Source organism: Balearica regulorum, chromosome 6 (assembly GCF_011004875.1).
Source record: "Balearica regulorum gibbericeps isolate bBalReg1 chromosome 6, bBalReg1.pri, whole genome shotgun sequence".
Lineage (NCBI taxonomy): Eukaryota > Metazoa > Chordata > Aves > Gruiformes > Gruidae > Balearica > Balearica regulorum.
The window spans coordinates 20,230,349-20,241,999 of NC_046189.1; the positions used below are offsets into that span (position 1 = coordinate 20,230,349).

General features: G+C 35.0%; 1 protein-coding gene across 4 annotated transcripts in view; it reads left to right on the forward strand.

Moving 5' to 3' along the window:
* The window catches only part of LOC104634397 (neurabin-1), a 39,961-nt gene extending 28,668 nt beyond the window's left edge, over positions 1 to 11,293 (forward strand). For 2 of the 4 annotated variants that reach the window (XM_075756648.1, XM_010300899.2), the window contains exons 16-18: positions 3,772 to 3,888; positions 8,347 to 8,535; positions 9,888 to 11,293. In XM_075756648.1, the coding sequence (XP_075612763.1) occupies positions 3,772 to 3,888; positions 8,347 to 8,535; positions 9,888 to 10,055 (474 nt within the window). In that variant the 3' untranslated portion in view covers positions 10,056 to 11,293. The remainder of the gene's footprint in view (positions 1 to 3,771; positions 3,889 to 8,346; positions 8,536 to 9,887) is intronic. The other 2 variants (XM_075756649.1, XM_075756650.1) reach the window with 1 other exon arrangement.
* Positions 11,294 to 11,651: the final 358 nt, after the last annotated feature.

Consider the following 11,651-nt stretch of genomic DNA (forward strand, 5'->3'; position numbering starts at 1 on the left):
ACTCTCTCTTCCTTTCCACATTGACCTGAAATAATAGCCTTTTCTTCTCATCATTGTATACTTTATCCAAGCTGATTATCACTTTAACCATCCAGCTGGTTTCTTGCCTACAGTTTCAGTTTTTCCTTCTCATGCTCCAGTATGTAATTGCTGCTTGCTGCTCTTTCTTTTCCTTAGTGCCAGTTGCAAACCAGCAGCTGGAAGAATAGACAAGTCTTCAACTATATCCCCGCTTTGTAAAATGGTAGAAGGCTGACCCTGTTAAAGAACAGATTCTCATACATTAATTGATCCTAAAATCATACTCGGTCTCTCCGAAGTCAGGCTGGTTTTACTTTGCAACATTTGGAGGCTTTTATAAAGATGGTAATGTGCCAGTAGCTACTGCTCAGGATGTCTGTTTCTAGATCTTGACCTGCAGTTGATCATGAAGTCTGCACTACAATAACAAGGCTTTTGCTGGTAAACTTCACTATGAAAAGGCATGAAAACTGAGAAAGAAATGTGCTTGACCACTCAGCAGTGAGTCTTGCTACTAAAACAACGTAACAGCAGGGATAAAATCATCTTCTCATAATTCAAGGAAAGAATGCTCCTTTTATTACGTCCATAATATTTTCTGCTTTTATGTTTGTAGTATCCCATATAATCAGGTGAAAGCACTTATTAAAGAGCAGGTAGAAGTAGAAATTCTGAAATAAGAACTTCGTCATGTAAAAATCTGTAACTGTTGTACTGAGTCTTTCGCATCATGTATAATTTCTGTAGTTGTGTTTTAATATTGATGGTGTAAGGAATTTAATTAAATTTAAACTGTTTTCTGTTTCTGCAAAATTTGCCTCTTAAAATTACTGCACCTAGAAGGATTTTGTTTTCTTAAAATAATACTGAATTTAGTCTTAAACTTATTATAATTTCACAAAGTAATGAATCAACTTCTTGTTGTCTGTGAAAAGTAGAAACACAAGAACTAAAATCCTGTGATCGGAATGTTTGCAGACTGCTTAGCCTTATGAGATTTCTGTATCACACAGTTCTTAAATTAGTCCCTTTGCATAATATGCCCTTTGATTTAGTTCCATTCTCCGATATAGTACAAACGCCTACATACTCTTTGTATTCATTATTTAGCTTCTGTAAGCTTGTATGCAGTGTTTTGTTTTCATTGCAAGGAAGAGCACTGTGGTGTAAACTATTGATATTCTAGTACGTTAAGTCTTGAGAAGCATACCTATAAAACCTCTTCTATCCAAATTCTGTGAGCTTCAAGAATCAAAAATCTTTGCAACTGGTTCTAAATCCTTCAAAGGAAATTACTACTTGTTTAAACTGAATATGGGCAAGAGGAGGAGAAAACATTACAACTGGTGCTGAGATGCTTTACTTCAGCTATATTTTCTTCACATTTTTTCTCAGGTCTTAATATTTTGCTCAAATATCATCCTGTCCTCTTTTTTTTTTTTGGTACAATTTTTTTTCTGAATTGTTCTCAATTGCTCTGCAAAGGTAGAAAGAGTGAACTGAAGATGGCTAAAAGAAAAGCTACTAAATAGATTTTCAGTTTGGATTGAAATTAATTTGAGAATCAATTGATGGACAAAGTATTCTTTTGTTTCTGGTAGTATCTAAAAGACTGAAGAAGTCCCTAAAATATAATGTAATTAATAAAATAACCTACATGGTAAATGGAACACCATTTTTCAGTTATGTACAGTACCATACTCCATGAAAAAGTAGCAGGAAAACTCAAGTTGTGGTTTGGGGTTTTTTTTGTTTGTCGGGTTGTGGTGGTGGGTTCTTTTTCTTGTTGTTTTTGTTTTTCTTAACTTTTTTTTTTTTTAAAGACTGGAAATGTGTATCAGTAATTTAGGGCAAAAGAGAGTGCAAAGATCAAGTATCCACCCCCAAAACAGAATAATCTAGAAAATTTAAGAGTTCAGATTAAATTGAAATCAGAACACAAATACAGAAGTCGTCAGTGATGACAACTGCAAAACTATAGTTCTCTTATAGGAGCATAAGGTAGTGAAGAAAAATGTCTTTAACATCAGCTTAATTTAGGATCTCAGATTATGTATATAGGGATATGGTATGGCATCCTTACAAAGTATAGTTAGTTGGTGAGAGATTTAGAGAAAATTAGAAAAAATAATGGTAAATAATTGCATACTGATTGTAGGCAACGAAGAGTAGTGCTGAGAAATAAACTTTAGAAAGGCAAAAGTAGGAGGCATGCTTTTGGCAGAATTATTTTTCATTCACTAAAAAAAAAATAACGTAGATGTCAGGATCTGAGTTGGAAATGGAGGTAATCAAATTAGAAAATATTCTGGGAAATGTGCACATCAGTATTCTTTAGAAGGATTTTCTTACCAAACCAGCTGTGAAGTTTTCAGGTATAGCATCTGGGATGGTTTTTTTCAGAGTCTGCAGCTAAGTCACAGGCTCTGTGGTGACCTGCCTGAGGTCCTATGCCTAGTGTCTGCTGGACAAGTTTGAACCTAGATCCGGCTGCTTTTAGATGCTAAGGCGGGTGTACAGATCCAAAAGCTTCCTTTAAACACAGACTAAGTGTAATAACAGAATGCGAACACTAAATGCTATGAAGATTCCATGTTCTTTCAATATGATAGCTCTTATATTAGTCATATTTCTAACTGGAATTTTACTTTGCTATATAATTAAAAAAAATTAAAGTACTTTATTAAAAGAATAAATTTGTCAAAATCTTTTATTTCAGAATAATTTTTTATTTTGAAAATAATTTATTCAGCCTATCAAACTGCATAATTACTTGTAGATTTACAGTGTTAAACCGTTTTTGGTAAAGTCATTGAGTGATTGTTTAACTTCTAAAATGTTCAGCTTTAGTGTTTTTTACAATATTTAGTACTTTAAAGCAGATTTTACATAGCTTGATACAGTCCATTTATTATAAAAATTCTTCCAAAGATATTTTACATCTATGTGGTATTTCTCATATCAAGGTAGTGTTCAGATGACATGATTCTGTGCCTCAAATGTAGCCACCTCATGAACAGCAATACAATACAGTATCTTAAATCAGAATTTAAAGTTTTGGGAAAGCTTGTCCTTAGGCAAGCTCTGTATTGTCTATTCATGAACTAATTTAAACTCTGATCTGCAAGCTGCTAAAAGCTCCTTGCTATTTCAATTCTCCATGTACATTAGGCAAAGACAGCCTATTTGTTTCACTGTCAATGCAGTGGTTTGAATGTGGGCAACTATGAAGTCTAAACTTAGTTCTTGTTTTTAGAAACTTTCTAAGTTATGGGGGTACTTCTGTGTCATGGGAATCTTAATAACCGTAACAATTGGGACTTTTATTTTATCTCACTAGCAGAACAGCACCTTCTGAAGCACATTCATAGTGCTTGTGTAGGTTTCAGCATGAATAATTCCACCAACTGAATCTTAAATTGCTTCTCCGTATGTGTGGTGTGCCTGCTGAAAGAGTGGCTGTGTGTATTTCTGTATGTACTTCAGCACAATTTCAGGTTATGACCGATTCTCCCGGCAAGGTGCCCTTATTGGAGATACTACTTCAAATTTGTTGTTGTGTTTTCAAATTCAGAAGTTTAACGAAAACAAGTGAGATGCTTCATGTAGTGAGTGCATTTCATACGTGATCTAAAGATAACTGAGTCATAGTATTTCTTTTTACCAAAAATCAAAATTACTAGAATGTCACCTTATGACCTGCTTTTCTAAGGAGTGAGTTAATGAAACATTATTTCCACTTGTTTGCAGAGTAGAATTGTCATAGATGATACATACCATAGCAAGCCAAGTTGTGAACTTTCAGGGTTAGTGACAGAACCAAATCTGTCAGGTCGTTCACACACTTTAACCTTCTCTTCAAATGAGGTGAGTTTCAAAGTGTGTATATGTGTCTTGTTGATGTTGTTGTTCACACTACAGCATGTTTAGAAACAGATTTGTGTAATGTGAAACTAGATGGCTGTTTACATATTTTAATGTTGATGAGCACTGTAAAGTATCCTAAGCTGTTACTGAACTAAGGACATGGACTAGTAGACGCCATGTTAGCCTTTGTGTTCTGAGCCTAGTTAAATCATAAAAAAAATGGAATGAACTCTCTCTGAATTGCAATTTTTAATTTTAAATATAACACCTTTCTGTTCCACTAAGTTAAAGCAACTTCCTGGGTGAATGAAAACTGGAGTGGTTTTGACCTTGCCTTCACATCAGTGCAGGTTTGTCTTACCATAAAATTTCATCTAAATTAAAAAAACACAAACACACACAAAAATATCCAAAAACAACAACAGAAAACAGAAAAAAAAAGCCACAGAATGTAGTGGTTCTGATATATAGGTAGAAACTAGATACCTGAAAGTCAGTGTTCATTCCCCTGGAAAATTAACTCCTTTGCCTACAGGTGAAACCTGAAGTCTACACTTTGGAAACATTCTGAGATATTGTCTCATTTGCTGTTTGACTGCTGGGCGTCTTTATAAATTAAATCCTTTATAGACTAGGAGTCATCATTAAAAGCTGAATTAGGACTAGTCAAACTGATAGTGATAATGTTTGAAGAAAAAATCTAAATGCTGGTTTATGAATGTGGGAGTTTGTTATTAGCTATCTTAAAGCAGGCTTTGGTGAAAGTCTTAAAATATCCCAGTAATATGTAGAAAGTCAGAACAGGCTTACAAACAATGCTATAAAGATGAAATCGCTAACAAAGATCTGGGGTGTCAAAAATCATATAACTAGTTTACAGGTTTCAGTAGTGGAATATTTTTCTTGAGGATTTTTATCAGTGATGACAGTCATCGGTCTAATGACAACCAGAGGAACTCCAGTTAGTATGTGCTCCCTGCAGTTTGTTAAATGGAATGGTTCATGAAGGCAATATGTGTTTCTGAAACTTTCAAGCAGCATATAAATCATAAGATTTTAGCTAAATATCTTCTTGAATATTGTTCTTCGATCAGTCTTACAACTTTTATTAAACTACTGGTTCTAAAATTCAAACAAAAGTTGTCTATTACTAACTGCATGTGTAAACTGATGATTAAGCCTTTTTTTGTTGTAGATGAGTTTGATTGTAATGTTGTCTCTAGTTCATATGTTGCTTATGCATATGAGCAATGAATGTTGTTTTGTACTTTTTCAGTAATTACATTGATTATCAGAGTCTGTTCTGAGAGTAATGACAAATAAACTCTGAGCTGTTTTCCCTTTTGGAAAGGCAGCGTGTGTGAAGAAAAATAGGTAGTTCTATGCTTGGGGTTTTTTAATGAGTACAACACACTGAGGTCTAGGGAAGAAAGTAACCAATCTTACATCAATTTTGTATATTTCAAATCCTCAACTTAAGCTCTTCACAAGTAGAATTTCTGTCTGGTGCTTGTTGTTTGGATGGGTTTATGAATACCCAGCAGGGATCATGCCAGTCAGTGTAACAACCCCTGCTTTCAGAGGAATGGGCTACTACATGCTGCCCTAAAAATCCTGGAATTGTTAGAAGACTAGAGATGGAAACACCCCTGAAACCTAGACAGGAGCAGCACTGCAGAGTCCGTCTCTGCTGGGCAGGTACTCTCAGGCACTTTGGGGAAGTGACTGCGTGGTGAGAGGTTGTTAGAGCCGGCTAGTTAGAGCAAAGGCACCTCCACTCACAGTTGGTTAGCAAGCTGGCTGGTAATCCCTCCTACCCATTTAAAGGTTTTAATCTGTTAAATGCTGTGATGGTATTTGTTTTCTTCTTGGGTTTTGTATTTTTATCTTTAAAGCCTTCAGTATATCTGTACTTGCTTTCTGAATCACCTGCATTTTTATGCAGGAGCATATGGTTTTCTCATGCTTCCATACCATATAAGTAATTTTAGTTCTGCTTCTGAATTTGCAGCTGATCTTTTGTGTGTGCGTGGTGGCTGTTTTGAGGACGGTAACTCTGATGTACAAACAGGTTGGGACAGCCCTTCTGCCTCTGGAAGGACAGTAAACAATTGAGAAAAAAAATTATGTAGAGGTGTTATTTAATGACCAATAAGCATTACTCAAAAATTACTCTTCATCTTATTCTTCTACACTTTCCACTTTCCTATTCACATTCTGAAAAAGTAGTTACAGATGTACTTTTCCCTTGTACAGTAGTGAAAAAATCAAATTATACAGGATTAAATATCTTCCTGTTCACCTTCACTTCTGTGAGGAAATGATATCTAAGTGTTTTAGCACAGATTCAATTTCTGGTACAACTTCTGGTTTTAGGGTTGTGTCATTAGCAGTATGAAGTAGGAGGAGTTTGTTAGCAATTGGTGATGCAGGAAACCTAGACTGGAATTAGTAGTTCATTCTGGAGGACTCCATGGTACAGTCTGTTAGCTGCTCTAAGCTGTGCTGCTTGGACAAACTGGTGCAGAGAGCCCCTGAGATTCTGTCAAGGGTCCGCATTCCCCTGGTGAAATGAATGAATCTGGGCCTCTTTATTTAACGGGAGTACACCTTCTTCAAGTACATGTACTCTGAAATTATAGAAGTGAAGTTGTTGCATGGCTAGCACAGATTAAATAAAACTAGTGAGTGAGTCCCAGTTGGACTAAAACATTTTACACATTTTCCAATGTAAAGGATATATATGGATATAGATATACACGCACATGAAAGGATAAAAGTAGATATGAAAAATGCGTATGTGGCAATACAGATTTTAGTATTTCTTGCTGATGATAGACCATACATGACTCTGAGATACAGGTCAAACTTGAAATATAAAAAGTTTCCCCTTTTTTGTGTATTATTCATGAACATTTGCTAGTATCTTGGAAATCAAATCAGATGTGCTCCAACAGTGTTCCTGGTGCATTCCAGCTGCTAGTGGCCATTGAGTCTGTGTGACCAGATGAGTCACTTTTCACTTTTTGGAAGTGAAAATCCTTTGAAATGCTTGTAGTATGGATTTTAGGACGTCAGCACAAACTGTTCTGCTCTATAAACTTGTTCCTATCTATCTGTGCTACCTCCTAATGTAACCACTGTCCTTGTTTCACAGACCAGGGAAAGCAAAACTGTTTCTCATTACATGTAGTCCTCTGATACATCAGAAATTTAAAATTGTATTTGTTTAACCTCAGATGTGTGTTCCATGTTACACTTTCAGATCCAGTTTACTGTGTGATTGGATCATGTGACAGGCCTAGATCTCAATATCTTTCACTTGTAATCGCCAGAACTATTTTGTTACATTCAATCAACTCTTCCAAATTTTTCATCAAGGGAGTTGGATTTTGTGAGATTGCTCTGGTTGGGAGATGTAGTTGTTCACGTGAAACTTACAGGGTTACATCTGAAATTCATCACTAGAAAGATGCTTATTTCCATGTTTTCTGTTTACAAATGACATGCATAAGGCTTGCTGGTGAAAGTGTGCATGCTTTCTGCTGTTTTGCAAATATCTCTGATAAGTAGTGGAAGCTGCCTAGTGGAGCAGTCTGTAAGTCTGTACTCAATCATGAGCTAGCGAGAGATCATTTTGGATAGTTAATAAAACTTCAGGTAACTCTGATGTTACCGATTCAAGTATCGCACTAGAATTTCTTCTGTACAGACATTGAGCTCTGTTTTATGTAGTTTTTCTTTTGTGATGAAGTAATAGAGTGCTTCAGGATGAACAGCAGTACCTTTTTCCCCTCAGAAGCCAACTGAAATTGAAGCAGGGAGCTTCAAAAGCTCTGTGAGCTGGCAAAGTCAATTTTCAGTGGAAGGCTACAAGCTCTTATGTTTCTCAAATGGTCTTCTACTAGGCAGACTCTTTAAAATGTTGACATGATGGCATTAGATGAAAGAACAGTCCTCTCTTTTTAGAAATGCACCAAATTTAGTCAAACTATACCTGGAACTGTCACCAGATTTGCTGATTATTAGAATTGCTTTTATTCTGGATTTCCTTCACTTAACAATAATGAGTAATACAACTGAAGTGCTACTTGATTCTTCTTGATGCTGTGTAAGGCAGTAGCTAACGTTAGGATTGAGCTACCTTAACTGACTGATTGAGGAAGCCTGTTCATTGTTAAGATACATCATATTCTATCAAATGCTTTGTTATATAATTTCTTAGAGAAAACCATTTATGTTCTCTATTTCTGACTTTGTGTGGAATGTTGTAGTGTCCTTTTGTTTATAGCAAACTCCAAGGCAAACTGACTATAACTGTGATCTCAAGAACTTAAGTCCTTTTGCAGCTGGAGTATGTTTTACAATGCATTTTGTTAATCAAACTCGATTGGCAACTGGAATTCAACATATAGTCAAGTAAAACATTACTTACGGTGACTTTTCTCAATTGGTTAGGGATTAGATGATGAATTTACAACAACAGGAAAACAAAATCAATGGCACAGTAGACCTATTTCTGAATGGACCACTCAGCAAGTATGCCACTGGTTAATGGGAATGAACATGGAGCAGTATATTACAGAGTTCACAGCTATGAACATAGATGGACAGCAGTTAATGCAGCTCGACAGTGAGAAGTTAAAGGTATGTGAATATCCCAGGATAGATTTGTAACTGTATAAATTTCACTGCTTATTCAGACATACTTTTAACCTACAAACGCTGCTTTCCTGTTTTCATGACTTTTTATGGGATAGAGTTTTGCTTTTGAAAAATGAGGACTATACAGTTAGATGAGAATTTAGTAAATGATTGCACAATTAAAGACAAGCTGGTTTTAATCAGAAAAATACCAAGTATTTCTTTCTTGTTTGCGTCTTGAGAAAATCAAAGTGAGCATAATTGCCCAAAGGGGCTTGATACATCAATCTCAGCATAGGTCCTATCAAAACAAGACCCGGCCAATTAAAATGCATAGAATCGCAGGATCCGGTTTTAGAAATCTGTTTCTTCCACATGTCCTATTCAAATGGGAAGGCTAAAATCCTGTCTGGTGACCTTTAAATGTTTTTGGTTTTTACTCCTGCTGAAAAAGTCTAGTTTGAATCTTTCTTTTGAGCCTTTTCTTGTCATTTTACGTCTGGAGGCTGCGTGTTATGTATCCTTTCTAGTGCCAGTAAACTTTCAGTTTTTCTTTCTTGTTAGATTATCGAACTGCATTTTGGACAGGCAAGATGTGTGACTGAAATGAGGTTCACTGGTCTATTCTGGCATAAGGCAAATTATTGTTAATGATCAATAGTAGGATTTGAATGTTTTAGGGAGGGAATAAAAATGTGTCTAATGTCAGTCTCCAAAATATACCTGCTTTTTTAGAATAGACGTGCAACACTAAATGTCCTGTATTTTGTACCTGTTACTGGTCTGTCAAATGACTGTCTCTATCTGGGGAACTATGGATGTTCATGCCTGAAGTTCAATTTACACCTAATGCCATTCGGAGCTCCATAGAATGTGAGGCACGTGCTGTCTGTAACTTGGCATCGGGTACTGCCACCTGCTGATCAAAAATCAAAGTGTACCATCTACTTACTGGTAGATTATTATTTTTAATAATACACTTTAAAATCCTTAATAATAAAAATTAAAGAGTAGTTAGTGAATATAAATTCCTCTTGTATAAAAAGAGCTAGAAAAGAGAGAGACTACTGTTATTATGCTGTTTGCTGGAAATACTCAGCTGTCTACATGTTTGGAAAATGCAAAGAGAAGCTGTTAATTCACAACCGAACAAGAGTAGACCCTTGTTTCCTTACCTTGTTACCAGATGATCATTTACAATGCTCTTGAAGATTTATGTCCTTATTTTTCAAATAAACAGACTATCTTGCAGCAAAGTGAATAATGCTTTCTTAAACTGTTCACGCACAAGTACTGTTCACAGTGCTGTTGGAAAAATTAATAATGAGGTATTTTATTTTTTCCCCCTCCTAAAGGCTTTGGGAGTCTCCAATCAAAATGACCGATCAACAATAAAGAAAAAAATTAAGGATATTAGAAAAACACAAGAAAAACTGGAAAAGCAGAAGGAAAAGGTTGAAAAGAAGGAGAGAGAAGTTCGCAAGACTGGCAGAGTGGTAACTACTCTTGAATCAAGCTGCTAAAATGACCGTTTTATTTTAGCGCAGACTTGCTTCATCTTGAGGAAATTCAGCAGATTTGTATATAATTGTACAATTGAGGGAGGAGGGAAAGTGCAACAGTTTAACATGGTAGGTGTTTTTTTTACTTTTTAATTATGGTCCCTCCCTATTACAACCCAATAAAATGAAATGATGTTTTCAGTGTTTTTATTCCTAGTTGACTCTGCCTGTACTAATAGACAATAATTTAACTTTCTGCCTTAAGTAATATTTGTGCTTCTAAGACCTCATATGCCCTTGTCACTGAAGTTGATGTTTGTGAAAAGTAGAATAATGTATTAAAAATCATTCCAATAGTAGTCAACTAGCATTTGATAGAGTTGAATCTGATAGAGGGACAATAGAAAAATCCTGCCAACAAATTCAGTCTGTGACAGTCTGTTTATCTGTTGCCACTAAAGATGTATAGTAAAAATTAAGTTTAAGAAAATGGTAATGTCAAATTAATTTAAAAAGAAAGCATGTATTTCAAATTTATGGATTATTTTGTTTAAATTCTTGTATTTCTGGGATTTTCATTCAAAGTTCACTGTAGTAGCACATTGTTTTTGAATTCTGTGTTGGAATTTACTGAGAAAATAACAAGAAATATTAAGTAATTTTCACAAACTACTTACACTAAGCATAATATTTTCTGTACACTACCCATATGGTGTTGGGACAAGGTTTAAACCTATAAATAAGATCTTTTTTAACCTATTTTTCCTAAATAATACATAGTTTTATAGATCTATGCTATGAATAAAATCAATTTGCAATACATGTATTTCTCTTTTCTACCTGCTACAAGATTTTTGCGGACCAAATTTATATATTTGCTAATTTTAAACTATACTGTTTTTCAAACTTAAAATACTGAGGGAAGAATTGTAGGAAAAATTATCACTGAAGCACTGGGTTTCTGCATTGTATTTAAATGGTCAATTGTAGACTACAGATTATTTCTCTTTAAAGGAGGATTTGATTCTCAGAATAGTTTAGAACATGAAATGGTGTTTTGTATATTTACATACTATATTTTCTAGAGATGCTACAACAGCACTTCCTTTGATTAGATTATTCCAGAAACATAGACTAGTTTAAACATCAGTCCACCATAGAATGGACTAGAACAAAACTTATGTAATTCGTTTATGTGGACCAAGTTCTCCTTTAAATCTATGGACTGTTTTTCATTTTAATTAAATGAATGAACTTCACTGTTGGTGTTTCACAGTTGTTATTTTTTTGTATAAATGTCTTATGAATTTCAGCAAAAGCACTGTGTGGAAATGCTTCTGCACACTATGCATTTCCAAAATAAAGCTTGAAAATCTTGGTAATAATTACTTTTTAAAAGAGGTTCAATTTTCAGTTTTGTGCATTAAGAAACAATGCTTTGGTCATGATTTAACTTATTTACTTTGTTTCCAGTAGCTTTGAGTTTGTACTCCAAACTTACAGACCTTGAGTCAGAGAGGAATGCTGCCCTACTGAAAAAAAGAGAAGGGAATTAGAGTGATCAAATGCTTAGGACCACACACGTAAAACAACCCTTCGATTACTTCAGTCAAGGAA